The 19,265-nt window shown below is 51.4% G+C and overlaps 1 protein-coding gene across 1 annotated transcript in view; it reads right to left on the reverse strand.

Moving 5' to 3' along the window:
* Positions 1–16,703, reverse strand: part of GRIK3 (glutamate ionotropic receptor kainate type subunit 3) — a 225,122-nt gene extending 208,419 nt beyond the window's left edge. Inside the window, exon 1 of the mRNA XM_066375884.1 lies at positions 16,209–16,703. Within this exon, the coding sequence (XP_066231981.1) occupies positions 16,209–16,323 (115 nt within the window). The 5' untranslated portion in view covers positions 16,324–16,703. The remainder of the gene's footprint in view (positions 1–16,208) is intronic.
* Between the last annotated feature and the right edge of the window lie 2,562 nt (positions 16,704–19,265).

A 19,265-nucleotide genomic window follows, 5' to 3' on the forward strand; every position in this document is an offset into this window, starting at 1 on the left:
TCTCGCTGGAGTTAGCTGCAGCCCCTGGTCTCCTTCCTGACCCATGGGCACTGCCAAGGGTGGACATGCTGAAAGAGACACGCAGGGAGGAGCTTGGTAAGAGTATTCCTTGAAACCACCATGCTGAGCTCAGCCTTCATGGGGTTTGTATAATGTGGAGCAGGCACGGCCCTGGCCTTTTGGGGAACTCAGAAAGCCTGGATGTTTATAGCATCTCTAGCTGCACAGTTGAGAATGCCTTGAATAGCACAGTGGAAGCAAACCAGAGCCCCTCTGTAACATCCCTAACCAATCTGTTCTTGAATATCTCCTATAAGAGGAAGCTCACTACTCCCTAAGGTATCTTATTTTATCTTCAAGTAGCACGAATATGAGATAGCTTATGTTGAACCAAATTCTGCCTTCTTGGACCATCACCCACTGGCCCCAATTCTCTTTACCGGGACCCCCAAAACTAGGTTTGCTCCCTCTTCTGTTTCAGCCCTCAGAGATTCAGAGATGACCACTCTTGCCTTCACGTCTCCAAACTCTGGTCTTTAAGCATCTCTGGTACTTTGTCTCCATACTCATACGGTGGAGACTGCACATGCTGCACATTACCTCTCTCTGGGTGCGGCTGAGGCTGACGAGGAGAAAGCATTAGCATTTTTGCTCAAAGAGTGAAGCCGCAGGAGCTCCAGACCTTCCTTACTATGGGCCTTAGATCCAGGTCTGGGATCAAAGTAGCTCACAGAAAAAGGCATCTTCTGCCAGGTGAGTCGGGTTCAAAGGCTGTCTGCCCTCCCCAGCCCCTGGGAGAACTGATGCCTGCACTGACAAATCACTCCAATGTATTAGGAACATAAAGACATTGATTATTCCGTAAATCATTGTCTCCATGAAAAGGTCCCGATTTTTTTAAAAAAAGAAAATATTATAAATCTGTCCAAGCCCATGTAAGCAAAAGTGTAGCTATTTCAGTTTAATTGTCTGAGAGTTTCTTTGCTTCAGCCTCAGAAAGAAAAGTCCCTGAAGCTACTGGCTTCTGATCTAGATGTTCCTTCCCGAACTCCACAAATAGCAGTGGCAGGTCATGGATGAGATGGATTTCCATTGCAGCAGGAAGAATATGGATTAGCCAGAAAGAAGAACTTTCTCACCGAGGAGATAGATTCGTATCCTTCAGAGACTTAAAAAAAGATTGAATACTAACACCTGCCCCTAACTTTCTCTGTCCTCCTGACACATATACCCACCCCATCTAGAAATGCTAAGGTCCAGTTCTGCCAGGAGACAAAGCACTGGCCAAAATGAACACTGAGTGGGGCTTGAGGATGGAGTGGGACAGGTCAGGGGAGGAAGAATTCTCAGGAAAATACCAGTGACAGAATGATTGATAAGGAGCAAGGGCAAGAAGGAATGCGGGAGCGAAGGGTGAAAGGGAAGAGCTGTGGTTGTGTGATTTTTAGCTTGTCTCTTCTCTCTGAGCCTCAGTACTCCTCCCCAACACACAGGAGAATGAGGAAGATCAAGGTGCAGGGCTCTGGTCTGAACCGTATGTACCTAAATGTTCAAGGAACTATATAGCTCCACTGCAGGTCACCTACTTGGACCTACCATGAGGGGATTCAGATGCCAGCCGGTGCAGGAATGCGGCTCCATTCCCCCGGACTCCTGCAATCCCCTGCTCTGTGTACTCTGCAGTACACAGAGTGGACATTCCAAAAATGTTCAGTGAATCAGTGAGTCAGCCCAGACTCCACATAAAAAAGACAGGAAACAAACAATTACAAACAGCATAAAAATAGCCCCATTGCCAAAGCAGATTTCTCTGATCCTGTGGCTGCAAACAGGAGCAGCGCAAATCCCCATCCCCTCTCACCAAGCTGTCTCAACTCAGGGCCTATGGAAGACCCTACCTGTTAGGCCCACTTCCCCCCTGCTCATTCCAGATCTTTCTAGCTACTGTATGACTTTCAAGGTGCCATCTGGCCTCCTAAATCCGGGAAGCCCATTCACCTAAACCTCACTCCTTATTCAGAGACAAAAGCCAATTCCTCTGACTCATCATTCTAAGACTCTTAGCCTCGTACGCCCTTTGGTTTCTAGTGCAGGCATTCCAGCCCCCTCTCAGTACCCCAGTTATGGACCAGAACTCCTCTTTCCTCAGAGGCATGCTGAGGTCACTTTCCTGCCTGGAAGAGACCTTTATCCATTTCTAGTCCAATCACAACGCTTTTCAGACCCATCCAGGTGGTGGAGCGCCTGGTGCTACTGGGTTCTTTGGGGAATGCCACGAAGCTGTGACACATTTGATTCCCATTACCTGAACAAGGGGTAATTTTAGTGACTAGCTGAAAATACAGCTCTATTATAAGTATGCAGGGCTCTGCAAGTCAAGAAATAATGCCACATAAAACAGTTTAAAGAAATCACATTTAGTAGGATAAAAACACATAACACAAGTCTACTTACCAAATGCAATGTGAAAGATGAGGCCGACAAGCTGAGCAAAGACGCTCAATATCAGATGTGATATTTGACAATGCAACATTCACTCGTTTTGTCATCTGCTGCTGCTCCATAGCAGACAAGCCGGGCAGCCACGAAAGATTGAAGAACAATTTATGTTTGGGGGGTGGGGGCAGAAAATTCTATCCGTTCACTTCATTTTCTTTTTCTGAGAGTTAATTCAAACAACCACAAATGATAGTTACTACTAGCTACTGTATGACTGCTAAACATCTAGTCCGGTTTTTGAACACCAGAGTCCTAGGGGAATAGCATTTGGAACAAGAATGCCTGCTGAGCAAGACCTTACAGTAACTGCATCACCCTTCCGAGGGAAGTCTGCGTGCAGATGGCGCCCATTGCCACCCCGAGGGCAGGCTGCTGTCCGTGGTGCTGAACGCAGAGGTTAGGGGTGAACCTTAATTTCCCCATCTCTCGCGGAACCACACAGGCTGTATCAGCACCTAAGAGCCTTTATAAATACACGAGAATCGGATTTGTCTTTCTCTCTTCACTGTTTTGCCACAGTGGAAAAATCTAGTCTCCTTATCTCTCTTAAGACTGAAAATGTAAAGCTTCAAACGTGTAGTGTGTGTGTGTGTGTGTGTGTGTGTGTGTGTGTGTGTGTGTAATAAGGAAGTGTATGAAATTTTCTTAGTAGACTGCAGGGGATGGGGTCAGGGTCCTATGTTTTAATCTGATTTTTCCCATGGCTCATCAAGGTGTGTGTCTCCAGTTATGTTCCCTTTCAGTCCTCCGCATATCAATTTGTGATAGAAAAAAAGTGGGGACAGGTAATGTACTCCTGTAGCTCCAACTTTTGGGGTGCCTCCACTTGTGTTCTTCCATAAGTTCAAATACGATGACCTGGCATGGCCTCCTCCAGCACAAAAAGGTTCTCTGGATCCAGAGAAAGACACAAGGCTCAGCCTCTCTTGCCAGAAGCCAGGGATTCAATCTCTGCTCAACTCTCCCCCAGCCCTCAGTCCCCACAGATCAGCCATAATTCAGCTAACCCTGCGAGTTCACCCATATTTTATTTACTGATTCAATGTTACAAGACAAGTAAAATAGACGGCTGTCACCTCTATTAAACTGGGCAGGAAAAATGGCCATGTAGGCAACAGGCACTTTCTGCTCATAATGTGTCATCTATTTTCTAGGGGAGAAAAGCAAGAAAGGGGAGGGCCTGGCTTCAGGGGAGATCCCAGTCCTGCCATGTTCAGGAGGCTCCACTGCAAACCTGTCCCACCCGTACTCTCAGCTATACTGATATGGCACACAGATCAGCCCAGTCAGTCAGGAATTGAGACCATCCCTAAAGTCCTCAGTTTCCCCATTGATCCAAAAGAAAGTCACTGTATTCATTCACCAGGCTTAGGATAAAAAATAGCTGTTGAGTCCCAACTTTGGAAGCCTATGCTAGAGAAGCTAACTCTTCTCTTACATTGGCTGTCTCTTACAAGGACAGAAACACAGACATGTGCACACATTCACATTCCCCGTAACCCAGGGTGGATGATGAATATGTTCCCAGGGCTAAATGGCCCAGGTTGACTATCTATTCAGCCCAAATCTCCACGTTCACTGTCAACCTCACTCTCCAGAAAGCTGTCATGTAGGCCTGTGTCTACACATCCTATCAGGATCCAGTGAAATGGCAAAGGCGGGAAAAGAGGAGACCAGTCCCATGACTGGTGGCAGCTCAATGATACAGCTACAGTTCTGCCAGGCAGCTGTCGTGGTTGCCCAGTCTATTAAGGAAGGAACAGCAGACGTTCCCTTGGGTCACCTTCCAGCAGGAGCAGCAGGAATGCTGAGAGGTAAGTGGAAAGGAGGGAGGGGTAAGCCCAGAAAAAGCAGGTGGATCATGGTCTTTTCTTCTGTCTCTTCTTGAAGTAGACAGTTTGTGTGTCTCAAAAAGAGAATCGGCCCTGACCGGTTGGCTCAGTGGTAGAGCGTCGGCCTGGCGTGCAGGAGTCCCGAGTTCAATTCCCGGCCAGGGCACACGGGAGAGGTGCCCATCTGCTTCTCTACCCCTCCCCCTCTCCTTCCTCTCTGTCTCTCTCTTCCCCTCCTGCAGCCGAGGCTCCATTGGAGCAGAGTTGGCCCGGGTGCTGAGGATGGCTCTGTGGCCTCTGCCTCAGGCTCTAGAATGGCTCTGGTTGCAGCAGAGCGACGCCCCAGAGGGGCAGAGCATTGCCCCCTGGTGGGCATGCCGGGTGGATCCCGGTCAGGTGCATGTGGGAGTCTGTCTGACTGCCTCCCTGTTTCCAACTTCAGAGAAATACAAAAAAGAAAAAAAAAAGGAGAATCATGAGATGAACCAGATAATAAATGTAAAGACCATTCTAGGCCTGAGAAAGAAGGGCTACTGCCCTAAGTACTCCAGCTAGTCCCAATAGTCTACATGGAAAAGGTCTTAGCATAGAAGGTGCTGAATTGATGTATATCAGAAGGACACCATGGACACCATTAAGACACAGACTTCACTCAAGACTCTAACAATGTCTTCCATGAAATCCTTTTGACAACATGGAAAACATGTTGAGCTGAATGACAGGGTAGTGAGATGGTCTTATATTCAAATGATTGTATTCACCAATGCATTCATTTATTCAACAAATAGTCATCAATCCCCTACTATGTACCATGCACAGTGCTAGATGCATTGGACAAGTGTGAATAAGTCAGCTATGGTTCATGCTTGTACAGTGTTTATCTCTAAGGTAACTAAGAATTACAGTATAGTAAGTGCTATGACAGAGAAAGTTCAGGGGACTGTGGGGACCCACAGAAGGAGATGGGAGTCAAGAAAGCCTTCTTGGAAGAAAAGACATGTTTGCTGAGACCTGAGAGATAACTAGAAGTTAGCCAGGAAGAATAGCAGAAGCAGAGGCACAGAGTGAGAGGGAAAGCACAGTACCTTCTGGGGATTTGGATGCTCAGTATAGTGGAGCTGAGAGGTCATGTGGGGCAAAGAGGAACAGTGCATGAGTCTGGAGATGCCAGCCATGATGGGTCGTGGAAGGTCTGAGAGCATGAGGAAGCCAGTGGGATTTTGAAGCTGGTTAAAGTGTAAAATAGTGAATCCAAGACCACTGAATAAAGCCAGCTGACTCTGACACTGGTCATTGCCTGCCTAATGTATTGATGGCGGACATAACTGAAGCGAGGGGGGATGTATTCATCTCAGATGGCATGAAGCATATTGGACAATAGAAAGGAAGCTATGGATGCTTCACCATCCAGGCAGTAGTTCACAACCCCAACCATCTTATAGGCCAAATAACCACTCAACCTCTTCACAACAGATCATCAGTGGGAGGTCAAGAAGGAAGAAGAGGGCGAAATTCATGCCTACCTCCCAAGGATGGAGAGAAGGGAACAGGGCTTTGGTGCTCCAGAAACAAAGAGAAGAATAACCATCTGAAGGTTCAATAATGGGATTTACTAGGGATAAATGACAGGTCCTGCCTTTAGGCTCAAAAGATCAACTGCCAAAGAGAGGATGAGAGACGTTATAGATAAACAGCAATGCCTGTGGAAAAGTCCTAGTGATCTCATGAGACCACCAGCTTAGTACAAATCAACAGAGCGAAATGGCTGCTGCAAAGGCTAAAAGAATTGGGTGTTGTCGAATGAGACATCAAAGCTGGATCTGAGGAGGTGATGAGCTGACGGGTTTCAATATCTAAGCGGGGTTATGATTAGTTCTTAATACCATGCTACCGGGAAGATTTGGGCACCTTTAATCTGAAGAAATGCCTTTCTTTACATTTCTATAGGGCTGTATTGTAGGATGGAGAGCAAATTCGAACCACAATCAGTGGGCAGAGGAATCGTAATTCTAAGAGTAATGGGTAATATTTATTGAGTGCTTACATGGCGGTGATCTAAACACTTTACATGCATTAACTCATTTAATCCTTACAAAAGCCATGCGAGGCAGGTTCTGTCCTTATTACTATTATTTTGCAAGATTAAATAGTTTGCCCAAGATCACACAGGTGGGAAGTGATGGAGGCAGCTTTCAAACTCAGGCTGTCGGATTCCAGAGCCTGCGAGCTTATTTACAATGCTAGATTGCTAAGATGTATTGAGAGCTCCCTCTGTTACAAATATATTAATTCTCACAATGGTTCCATGAGGTCAAATCAATTATTATCCCCATTTTACAGATGGGGAAATCTAGGTTTAGAGAAGTTAAGTGATGTACCCAAAGTGACAGTCTAGAGGGCAGGAATAAGAGCTTAAAGTCAGAGAGATGGATTTCAGAACTCACATTTCCGATGTTCACCATTATATTGCCTTCCCAGGAACTGCAGGCAGACAAGTTTGGGGGGAACATTTGCAAGAAAGATTGGAAGGGGGCAAAACATTTGCAATCAGGAACAAAAGCAAGGTCAAAGAGTGATGAGCTTCCCTTCACAGATGGTGTTCAATCAGAAATGAGATATGCACCTACTGAGGAAATCCTCCTGTGTCTTACAACAGTGGTTCTCCAAGTCTGGTATCTCAGATGAGCAGCATCAGCATTACTGGGAAACTGTTAAAATGCAAATTCTCAGGCCACACCCTAGACTCATTGAACCAGAGGCTGTTGGGGTGGGTCCCAGCAATCTGTATTTTACTGAACACTCCAAGTAATTCTTACGCATGCGACTGTTTGAGAACCAGAGGCCTGGAATGACCCCTGGGGTTCTTTTCAGCCTGAATTCTATGAGTCTTCCCTCTTCACCATAGACGAAATGTGATGCCTGGAGCCCTGGGAAGTCGGTGGCTGCCTGGCTGCCTGCTCCTGCTTTTCCGCCCAATTGGGCAAGCTTTTTGGAATAGCATATTTCAGTTCTGCAAAGCAGATGCAGAAAGGCTTTGCAGAAGTCTTTCTCGTTCCCATCTTTAAAGAGCTCATCCCTGCGTTTTTCAGCCCTTTAATAACGCAAGACTTGTCTCCTATGGATTAGAACCCTCTTCACACAAACTAGAATCTTAGCTCCTTCTCACCTCCCTTCTCCCCTCTGCCTTCCTTAACTACCATTCAGCATGGAACCAAAGGATTTGGAGTCGAGGTCGCCACTCCCCTCCCCTCCCCGGATCTCATTCCCTCTCATTTTCTCCAATCTGAATGATCATGATGGGGACTCTCTCCTCCCTGGCTTTTGCCGCAGCCTCATTACCTGGTGTCTCCCAGCAGAGCTAGCAGTGCCTGTCCCTTAAGGGCCAGCCTCCAGCTGCAGACCCTCTCTGGGCTGCACTTGCTGCCTGCCCGGGAAGCAAGACTGGACTCCTCATCTAAAGACTGATCAAGACTCCCTGCATCAGTCCCTGCACATGCCATAACCAGAGTCTTCCCATCTCTGGATACATGCAAAATGCATTTCAATGAAAATACTGCAAATGTAGGAAGAACTAGCACCCTGTGGCTGCAGGTGTGTAAAAAATAACAGGCCAGCAGGAGTTTCGGAAGCTGACATACAGGAGCCTCTGAGAAAGGGCTCCTCTCTTGCTCCGTGGCATGGTGGATAATTGTCACAGGTTGCTAATTCCCCTGCAGGGTACGTGGGTAGTGGGAAAATGACATGTATTGAGCTGCATGGAATATTGAGCATGAGGGGTGGCACAAGGCAGAGAGTATATGAGAAGCAGACAGCCTCTTAGTTCAAAGTCTGATGGTGGAGACATGGCCTCCACTGTGGAGAATCCTCTTCTCCCAACATTTATTAAGCATCAGACACTGTGCAAAGAGCTGCATATACTTTATCTTCTTTAATCCTCCCACTAACCCGGTGCACATACTATAAGATTCAACCATATAAAATTTTTGTAGGTCAAAAACAGCTAAATATAGATTAACCTAATATTAATAATTTTATCTTATAGATGAAGAAATGGAGATTCAGAGGTGAAGTGACTTGCCCAAGGTCACACAGCAAGTACGTATTAAACTCATCCTCAAACTCAGGTCCGTCACATTTCATCAAACCTACGATATACCATTATGTGTTAGTGTCAAGAAAGAAAAAAATCCCACAAGTACATTTGGACACGACATGTGAGACACATACTAATTTCAGAGATGTGTATGTGTGTGTGTGTATCTTAGCATCAATAAAATATATTATTAGATTCAAAAAATTCATCCTGTCTCTTGGTAGCAATGGGGAGAGACAGCCATAGGCATGACACACATGCACTAGGGAAAGCCCTAGACATCCACAGGCAAAATTACAGCCAAGGTCAATAAACATTAGTAAACAAGGTCTAAAGGTCAAGGGAAGCAAGGAGAGGGACAAGGGAAAGTGATCTTTGAGGAGAGGGGGTGTGCCAGCCTGGAGCAGGAAGTAGTGTGGACCCTGGAGGGAATTCCAAAGGAGGATAGCAAGAGTGCTCTGGGCACAGCTGCTGCCCAGTGTGGCAAATGGAAAACCAAAGCAAAGTCAGAACTACCTGTGGTCCTCAAACCCCGCCCTCTTGCCCTCAACCCAGTCTCCTCTCTCCCAATCACAACTCAGTTAAGATTTTGTCTCTGAAATATATGGTGACGGAAAATGATTTGACTTTGGGTGATGGGTATACAACATAAGCAACGGTTCAAATGCTATCGAAATGTTTGCCTGAAACCTATGTACTCTTATGGATCAATGTCACCCCATTAAATTTAATTTTCTAAATAAAAAAACAAAAAGGGTTTGTCTCTGGAGCACAAGAGAGTCAGACAATGACATCGACTCCGTGAACAAACACAGGTGCTGCTGTAGGTCAGTGAGGCATGTAGGGGCACAAAATTGAAGGAGGCGCTCACTCTCATGGTCACTGTTACAAGTGCAAGGTCAACCCTTGAGAGTCTCCCGAAATCCTGTTCATTAGCTGCCTCACCTCACCCCCACCCCACCCTAATTCTGTCTCTGTGCTTGTCAGACTCCTCAAACAACAAAAGAAGGAAAGCTGATCTCCAGACATCTTTGAAGCTTTTTTTTGAAAAGATGTCAAACCTATGTGACTCTATGAAGCAGGGAGCTATAGCCCCATTTTACAGATGGGGCAATTGTGGCCTTAGACAATGACATGACTCTTCTGTTTGTGCCCATTTCAAATCTGTCACCTCTGGAAAGACCCTGACCAGTGCAGTTCCCCTCACTTCTAGAACAGTTCGGTCCCCGGCAGCCACCACTATCGAAGTCTCTCCGCGTCCCCCGAGAGAAGGAACATGGTGGAATAAAAAGGTTGGGTCTTCTCCGTGGGGAAGGGTGGATTGGGCAGCTCTTGCACCCAGGCCCTCACACCCTGCCCACCCCATTTGTAGGACGGCAATGCCTATTTCAGGGCCCAGCATCAGTGTGCCTTACCCTCCTATTGGCCTGCCAACTCAGTTCCTAGCAAGGCAGGCTCTACTTAAAAGGTTGGAATGTGACTTTTGCTTTTCAAAAAAAATGGCCATAAAACTTATTAGCCTGGAAGGGATGTTGGAGGGAAGAGGGTATGGGACTGAGGAGGGGGGAAGGAGGGCATGGAAGGAAGGGAGAACAAAGAGCTAACTCACCAGCCGCCTTCTCTAGCCAGGTCACTAGCTGATGGAGACGGAAGCGAGGGGAAGATCCAGATATGGGGTGCTGGGGTTCCCCAAGGTTCTGATGATGTCTTTGAGAACAGCCTAGTGGCTGCCAGGGGACATGTAAACTGGAGTCCCCAGAGCAGAGGCATTCCTGTGGGGGAACTGGCCACACCAAAGGGAGAGTCCTAGCTTTATTTCAGGCTTGGATTAAAGTGCTGGGCGCCTGACCTATGGTGGCGCAGTGGATAAAGCGTCGACCTGGAAATGCTGAGGTTGTCGGTTTGAAACCCTGGGCTTGCCTGGTCAAGGCACATAGGGGAGTTGATGCTTCCAGCTCCTCCCCCCTTCTCTCTCTCTGTCTCTCCTCTCTCTCTCTCTCTCTCTCTCTCTCTGTCTCTCTCTCTCTCCCTCTCCTCTCTAAAATGAATAAATAAAAAAAATTAAAAAAAATTAAAGTGCTGGGCAGAGTACAGGAGACCGGACAAGGGGTGGGGGTGGGGGGCTGTAGTCAGAATAAGAATGTGTGTTGGCAGAATGACAAAGACCATCCTTGCTGCTCCTCTCAGGGAAGCATGTCTGCCTCACAGCCCATCAGCAAGGACGGTCTAACTGGCCCTGGTAGGGCTACATGTCGCAGAGCCCACACAGCTGTGCCCTATAGCAGGTGAGCCAGCCCAGCCCATCCAGGCCACACTCAGTACCCAGAACCATGGGGGCGGGGCATTGTGCTCAGTGCCGGCAAAAATCATTTTCTATCTTCCAACTCCACAGACAGCGAAAAGCACAGGATCTGGAGTCAGGCTGGCGGGACTGGGGTGCTTATCCTGCCTCTACCACTCACTGGCTGTGTGATCTTGGACAACTGACCACAAAGTCAGTTCCCTCATCCACAAAATGGGAGTAATGCCTGTAGGGTGGTGAAAAGTAAATAACACGCTGGGGAAAATGCAACAGTTACATTTACTGAGCACTTACTATTTGCCCACATTACTAGTCATTGTTTGAAAAGCACTTAGCCCATGCCTAGCAGTAAATGCGTGCTCAAATAAATTAGGGGCTGGAGTCTTGTTGTGTTGTTGTTTTACTAGTCTAATTGTGCTCCAGACCCAGGTGGGCTTCCAGGCTGGAGATATGGCCAACCCTGCCGCCTCGGCACAGACATACTGCCCCCTGGTGCTGCCGCCGGGGATTAGCACCTGGGAAAGCTAACAAGCTCACACAACCCCTGGTTGCATCACACAGGCCCTTGGCCCATCCACCCAGCCAAAGCCCCGGCCCCATCACACCAGCCTTGGGAAGACAGGCCCGAACCTGCTGGGTGCTGGCCCCAGAGGAAGAGCCCTGATCCTGGAGCTTGAGTCCTCTCTGTTGCCAGGCAGGGCCTGAGGAGCTCTGGGCTCCTCTCTGCAGCTGCCCAGCCAAGTGGAGCGTCAGCTTTCCCTGTTCCCTCTGGAGGGTCTTGAGCAAGCAAAGTGGGGCTCAGGCTAAAACAGTGGGAGGCAGAGGCCAGGGCAGCGGTTTGTTACAAGGTGGAAGGAGCTCAGCCTCACTTGTTGAGCACAACCAGGTCTCCCCTTATAAGAGCACAACAAGCAGCCCTGCAGCCTCTTCTGCATACAGTGTTGCACCTGCTCCGAGAGGAGAGGTTGTTCCAGTGCCCACAGGGGTATGTGCGCCTCCTCCCGGTTTCCTGGGGCAGGGACAGGGAATGCTGGTGGGAATGCAGTGATCCAGTGAGGCTCACAAGCACCAGAGTCCTAAAAGCAGCTAAATTCATTTTTTAAATGTTATTTTATAAATTAATTTTTTAGAGAACTAAAGGGAGGGAGGGAGGGAGGGAGAGATTTGTTGTTCTGTTTATTAATGCATTCACTGGTTGATTCTTGTATGTATTCTGAACAGGGACATTTCAGGACGATGCTCTAACCAACTGAGCTACTAGGCAGCCTTGTTTTCTTAAAGGGGTAGGAGATGAAGAGGGGTCCCTGAAAAGTCCTTTCAAATAGCAAAGCACGGTTAGTCTTCTGAAATCAGCTGTCGTACCCCGAGGCAGAGGGATGCAAATGGCCTTGGAAGAGCCTAGTAGGGACACGGTACCTGACTCACCCTGCATAAACCACCTTGAAAAAACCCAGCTCATCCTGACATCAGAAGCCATTTAGTGCAGTGTAAGGCAGACATCAAGAAGAAATTAAACTCCAACTTGAGGGGGAGGGAAGCCCGGGCTGACAGGAGCATCTGGGCTAGAAAGTGGAGGCAGAAATTCCTCAAGTTAATGCTTTCTAAGGCCCCTTGGGCCACTCCCAGGTCTTGTCTGAAGCTATTTACTTCCAGGGGGGAAAGCCCTATTGATCTTCATTCAGCTCCTGTCTGCTCCTACAAGGCGGTGATGTTTCAGCGCATCACCAGTCACTGCGAGAAATTTCTCATTGTTTTACTCGCAGCGGCTCCCAAACAGGAGACAAGCTTTCAGGACAATTTGAGTCACCTCATGGGAGGAGATGCAGACTGGGCTGGCTTGAAAACTCTAGGGAAGGGTACCTCAGTACCCTGGGACAGACTGCAGGTGCCTGCTGGGCCCCCCAGCCTAGGCTCTGGGCCTCATAGCTCCGATCTACTCTGTCTATAGGTGCTCAGAGAGTCCAGAGCTGAGCCAGCCCTTTCCTCTCTCACCCCCAGCCCCCACCACACACACACACACACACACACACACACACACACACACACACGTGCGTGCACGAGCGCACACACACCTGCTTTATGTCTCTGCAGTCATTTGGCTCTGAACCTCCCCCCTGGCTGGCTAGAGATCACCACCATCCATCCATTCGAGCTCCCCAGCTGCTGCCACCGCTGTCTGGTTCCCTTTTCAAATTCTAGGCTGGCCCTCGATCCTACAGTACGTATGTAACATGAAGGAGCCTCATGAAACACAACGAATCTAACTATGGAGCTACACAACAGATCTGCAATGGTGTCAATAGTCCCCACCAGCCTGCACTGAAGGGAACTCTAAAGCTACAGAATAGCCCAAACCATCACAGCCAACCTAACAGTTTACCGAGAGGGAAATGGGCTCAAGGTGGGGGGCAGGGGAGTGTGAGATTTGAACAAGGTGGCTGGGTAACCCGGTGGAAGGCAGAGCAGAAAACCCAGGCCTCCTAGCTCCCACAGCAGCCCCTCCCTAGAGCCCCTCCACTTCAGCTTCTGAGTCGTGTAACCAGGAAATCCAGGTCCCCACATGAGGTCACTGAAGCCCATTTGGCTGAGAAGACTCGTGCATTAAACTGCTTTCCGTGAGTTAAGACCAGGATCCATCTGAACAATAATAGCAATGATGATGATAATAATAAAACACCAAATAATATGCCTTGAAAACCTTCAATGAGCAACAACTGATAATCACACGCAGAATACATCTTCCACATATTCATATAAAATAATCAATGATCATTTTCCCTCTGCAGACTACAATCCAATTACTCTCTCTCCCTCACTCTCCTTTGTTACTTGCGAACCATCCAAGCAATCAATGCCTTGACCTCTCCCTCTGATAGACACAATTACAAAAAGACAGAGCAATGCAATTCATCTATTCAAGACGGATTGTTTGAACACTCTGTCACACTGCTGAGCTATCCATCTCCTTGTCTAAGAGGAAATTTCAACCCCCAAAAGAGGCACAAAGAGAGAGGGCGGTACACTGCTCCCCAGCCCAGAGAGCCCTTTTCACACCTGCAGGAAAACACTCTCCCTGGCCGGTGCTCGGCAACGCCTGCCTGCTCAAGGATTGGGCTCCCAGCGCAGCCGGCTCAGGTGCCAGTTCTGAGAACCTTCACCGCAAGCACGCAGCACACTCCTGAGCTCAATTTCTGGGGCTTCAATTCCTGCAGCCCCAGCCAGAGCCCTGAGATCACAGGGGTGGGGAGGGATGAGCAAAGGGAGATGGCATTGGGCCCAACCAAGGCGGTATGTTTGGGTTACAGCAAGAGAATCTTTCTCTGTGTGTGCACGTCCACTCTAGTTCCCTGACTCCAGCTGAGAGGCTTGAGCCTGGACTCAGAAGGACTGAAGTTCAACTCCCCAGGAAGCTCCAGAGAAGCCCAGAGGCCTCAGAGCCTTCCCATCCTCCATCCAAGCTGGCGCAGTTCCGGTGGTCACGTTTGGCATCCGCACAGCACCCTAGTCCTCGGGCTGAAAATCAAATAGGGCCAGGCTCTTGGATATAAATGGCCTGGGCCGACACGCTAATTAATCCTAGGGCTTAATACGAGGAAGATTAGAAGAGAAGAGGGCTTTGCCATCCTTAATTGCATTATTACACGCTGAACCCAAGAAAGGGCGGGCAGGCTTGAGGCTTCCCCTCAGGGCAGTGAGGAGTCCCCCAGTACAAGTCAATTGCACAGTGTAAGGGTCAAGTGAGGGTACATCATCCTGTCCCCTTCAGTTCATTCTTCTGAGGTGGCTGCAGCTGAGGCTCCAAAACCTCCATCCCTGAGGCTGGGCTGGGAGCATGCCCATTCCACCCCTGCAGAGGAAGGGCCACGGAAGAGGGTCTTGCAATGTGTGAGCTGAGCACATCGCACCTTTTGTCTCCCCTTTTCTCCTAAGGGCACTCTACCATGCAAGCCCCCTCCCCCCCCCCAAAAAAAAACAGAGACAAGGAAGGAGAGAATAAAGAAATCGTTGTCCCACTACAAACGGGCTGCCTGTCCCTGGAATGGTGGCCAAATTGGGCACTAGGACACAGACAGATGATATTTTGGGCTTGCCAGGAACACCGTGGGCTGCAAAGGGTTAAGCCTGACCATAAGGGCTGTACCCAGAGTCCAGTAACCGGACTCCTCTGCCTCCCTGCCTCCCCGCGTGTGCACCCACCAGGATCCTGGGGATGGACCTCAGCCTGAGCAGACGTCAAGCTCAAGAGGGTCTGGGATCCAGGAGAGAGCTACGAGGAGGCAGATTCCCAGGATCTGACCGCCTCCTAGGAGAACCGCAAGTAGGAAACCAAACCCGACATTGGTTCCTTGCACCCCTCAAGCCTCTGGCAGCTCAGGGACCGCACCTGGAGAAGAGCCACAGGGGAGGAAGGTGGCCTTGGCTCTGCCACCCGTCTTACGCTAGAAGCTAGTGGTGGCGCCTCGTGAACCCAGGAGGCCTGGGTCTCCGGCCTGGTGGCGAGTGCAGAGCCTGCGAGGTGGAGGCTCCCTCGTGGCCAGGCCGAGAGCCCAGCCCTGGCGATCATGCGCCTGGTACACACACCCTCCGTCCCTACCCCGCACAGCCCAGAGCGCTGTCTACAGGGTGCTTGGGCGGCCACACAACAAAGTTAAAGCCGCAAGTAAGAGTCTCGAGCGAGAAGAGACGCGGAGACACCAGAGCCGCAGAAAGCTGCGCGCAGCGGGGCCAGCCGCCGCCAGCTGCGGAGGGATTTCGGCTAACTTTAAAAATCACTCGCGTCCCTAGGGCTCGTCTCCTTCTCTAGCTGCGTTGGGCAAGCTCGATTGCTCCTTTCCCCGCGACCTGTGCTACCTCGAGGCCAGGGAGAGGCCTCTGTCGCGAGGGGCGGCTGGAGCGACCAGTGGGGCTGCCCCTCCGATGCCCCACGCCGCGGGACTGAATGCGGGCCACTGAGACCAAAGGCGGCCACTGGGAGAGGAGAATGGCTGCCCCCATCATACGAAGCCGAACCCTGCGTCCCTGCCGTGGCAACTAGGGCCATGCCCCCAGGTGGGGGCGGCGGGCCCAGGGGGAGCGAGGAGGGAAGCGAAGTTGTTGGCGCCTTCCCCTGGGTTCCCGCTCCTTGGAGAAGCCGGGTCCCCAGAACTCGGTCTGCGAAGGGTCAGGCTGGCAGATGCCGGGAAATGCGCCCGCGACTCGGGTTGGGGCTGGAACGCTTCGCCACACTCCGCTAGGTCTGGCCTCCCAGAAGCGCGCCAAGGGCCCCTCGACCTCAGCCGCCGCGACCGGGCTGCCTCCTCCCTAATAAGTAAGGCCTGTGACCCCAGCTTGAGAACTTTATCCTCACCAGAAAGAGCTCCCGCTGGTCACCCAGCCAGGCAGCCGGATAAGGTTAGGGAAATCTCTTGGGATCGCGTTCTGAGTCCCCCATTCCCGTCCCCGCCCGGACGCACGAAGACCCTCGGCACCGGGGAGCTCTTACCGATCCGGATGACGTGGGGCATCCCGCGCGAGTCCGGGATCCAGAAGGCGCACACGAGGAGCCCGGCCCAGTATTCCCAAACCAGACTCCGGAGGCGCCGCCAGGGAGCGGTCATCGTTGGGCGCCGCCGAGCGTGCCCCGGGCGCGGCCGTGGCGGGCTCCCTGGGGCGGCAGCTCTAGGCGCCGGCGCGCAGCAGCCCCCAAGGCGCCGCCTGGCCCAGCTGCCCGGCTCCCGAGCGCTGCTGCGAGTGGGGGGCGCCCCGCGGCGCCGCGCACATCTTACTGGGGGGCCGCCCCGCAGGCGCCCTCCCCGCCCGGCTGCTGCCCACGGGCCGCCGGCTAGCCAGGCTCCTGGACTCCGCCTGGGCTCCGCTCGGACTCGGCTCCTGCTCGCGTCGGCTCGGCTCCCGCGCGGGCTCGCACCTGCCCCGGCTGCCGGGCGCTGGCGGGCGGGCTGCACGCGTCTCCGGCCGCTCCTCCTCCAGCCGCTGCCGATGCTATCGCCCGGGCTCGCACAAAGCCCCGGAGTGGAGTTGCACGCGCGCACACACTCCCGCTCAGCCCCCTCCCCCGCGCCCTGCCTCCCGCCTCCCGCGCCGCCCGCCGCCCGCGCTCCCTCCGCGCACTCCCCCGCGCACACGCACTTCACACTCACACCCGCCGAGGCTACACTCGCGCGCTCACACCTGCGCAGGGGGCGCGGAAGGGAACCCTGGACACGGTTTGGGGGGACGCCGGGAGGACGAGGACTGTCCTCGATTCCCAGACGTCCCTACCCGCCCGCCGCCCCCTAGTCCCTTCAACTGCCAGGGCACGGAGCCTGGGAGCCGGGCGTGGAGCACGAGCGCTGGCACCGGGAGCTGGGAGACGGAGGCAGCCTAGCAGCCCGACCAGCTGGAGGAGCCGCGCCCGCCGGGAACAGAGGCACCCGGAGCCCGCCGTCTGCGGAGCCTCGCCTTCCCGCTCGCACGCCGCTGGGGCTGGCTGGACGGTGGCGGCCGGAGCCCGACCCAGGAGCCGGTTTCCCTCCCTAACCCCACCCCTTACAGAATCCGAGTTGAGACTGGGGCTCCGGGAGACAATTCAAAGAGAATTGCCCAAGCTGAGCTAGGGGAGCTGCAGGAGCTGATAGGGACGTGGGAGCACAGGCCAGACCCTCTGCTGTGGAAGGCAGGACTTGACTGTGCACTGCAACGACTGGGGCTTCGGAGGAAGACGACTAAATCCCTATATTCAGAGGGACAGCTGAGATACCCTGGTACTTCCCATCCCTTTCCTCCAGCAAACGTCAAGGGCTGCCCCCATATTCCTCCTGAAAAAAGAATAAAGAGAAACTGTAATTTCCAGTGGGGCGGAGCAGGACCAGTGTGGGAGCAAGCTAGAAAGGGTTAAAAAAAAAAGAAAAGAAAAGAAAAAGACCTTGTTTATTAGCAATAATAATTTTTTTTTCAAGTGGCACTGGGTGTCAAGGGAAGGGAAGGGCTGTGGAGCGAGTCTGGAGCAGGAGGCTGCGAATTACTCAGTTAGGCGAGTTTAATGACCTTTTTGACAGAGACAAAGCGGTGCCGATACAGTAGATAAATAAACGAATCTGTCACCGGCAGCGGCTAGGCTGCGTGTGGATTTATTTTTCTCATTTAAATAATTTGATCCATTCCATCATTCCCAATCTCTCCCATTTGCCAGCTGTCTGGTAAGAGCATGGCCCCCAACCTCTGAAAAGCAAATCTTTAATTTTCTTACAAATAGACTATGAGTGGAGCTCTATCTGGCCTGTTAATTTTCCTGTCTTTTCTTTTCCTTCCTGTCTGAGCGTAGGGGACCGTGGTATTTTGTGAGGATGTGAATATTGCAGTGTGGCCAATCTTGCCAACTAGGAGGGGACTCCCTCCCACCTGAAGTGGCGGCAATGTGGCTGTGGGAGGAGGAGGAGAGAGTCTCAGGACGTCCTCCTGAGAAGAGAATGAGGTGTGTCAGTCCTGGGGCCGTCCTCAAAAACCCACCAGCAAAGGGAGGTTACCTGCTGTTTGTCTTTGCCAGACTTGGGTCTTACTCACCCTTGAGCAGGAGCGGCTGGTTTCCCAAGCAGCTACTGAAATGTTACCCAAGGGACCAGAGGGAAGGACATGCAGACCAGAGCCAGAGAAGCAGCAATGGCCACCTCTTGATAGAGTGTAACTAACTGCCCACGGTGGGCACCAGCAAGCAGAGGCACGGGAGAGGAGCAAAAGGCCCCTCCCTCCAGGATGAAGCTGGAGGAGACTCTTCATTCAAGACTGGATGTCTATCTCCATCACCTATCAGCTTCCACCCGTGGTTTAGTTACTCCAAGGAACCCAAAAGTCCTGGCTGTTCTCTAAGGAAGAAAATTCCAGTGCCCTGAGGGGATGGAAAGGGGATTGACAGGACCTGAACTCAAGGCAAGAGATGCAGGACTAAAAGAGCATCACCAGCAGTACCCAAGGATGGTTAGGGTATGGGGAGGAGGGGAGCCTGGATGTTAGTTCTGTTTTGGTTATCCTGCAGGGGCCTCTGGCCATGGGAGGGGCAGGGTGCAGAGAACAGTGGCCTGGCCAAGAAACTAAAGAAACAGAAGGGTAGAAGTGTGACTCTTGGGAAGGGACAGATGTGCAAGTCAGACCAGAACCCTGGGAAAGGCCAGTGGGAAGGAGAGATGAATGGTGGGGAGCAGGAAAAGGAGGAACAACCTCCAAGAAAGCCAGCAGGAGAGTGGTACTAGGGAAGTGAATGCATAAAGGCAGAGGGGGAATCTGAGGCTCCCAGGGCATAAGAGTGTAGCCCTGTCACCTGGGGCCCCCTCGCCATCCCCAGGGAAAGCAGCATAGGCTGGCTTTGCTCTTGCACATTTCAGCACTGCGAAGGGAAGCTTTTTTTTTTTTTTTGCTACCACAGTTTTTGGTTACGGTGGGAAACAGACTCCAGCTGCAGGGGCTGTGGGTTCAGTCACTGGGCCTGGCAGTTAGCTGGAGCCCTACTTTCAGAGGGAAGCTAGCTGCCCCCAGCCCAGGACTGGGCCTTCTTCAGACCTAACTGTAG

Source organism: Saccopteryx leptura, chromosome 3 (genome assembly GCF_036850995.1).
Source record: "Saccopteryx leptura isolate mSacLep1 chromosome 3, mSacLep1_pri_phased_curated, whole genome shotgun sequence".
Lineage (NCBI taxonomy): Eukaryota > Metazoa > Chordata > Mammalia > Chiroptera > Emballonuridae > Saccopteryx > Saccopteryx leptura.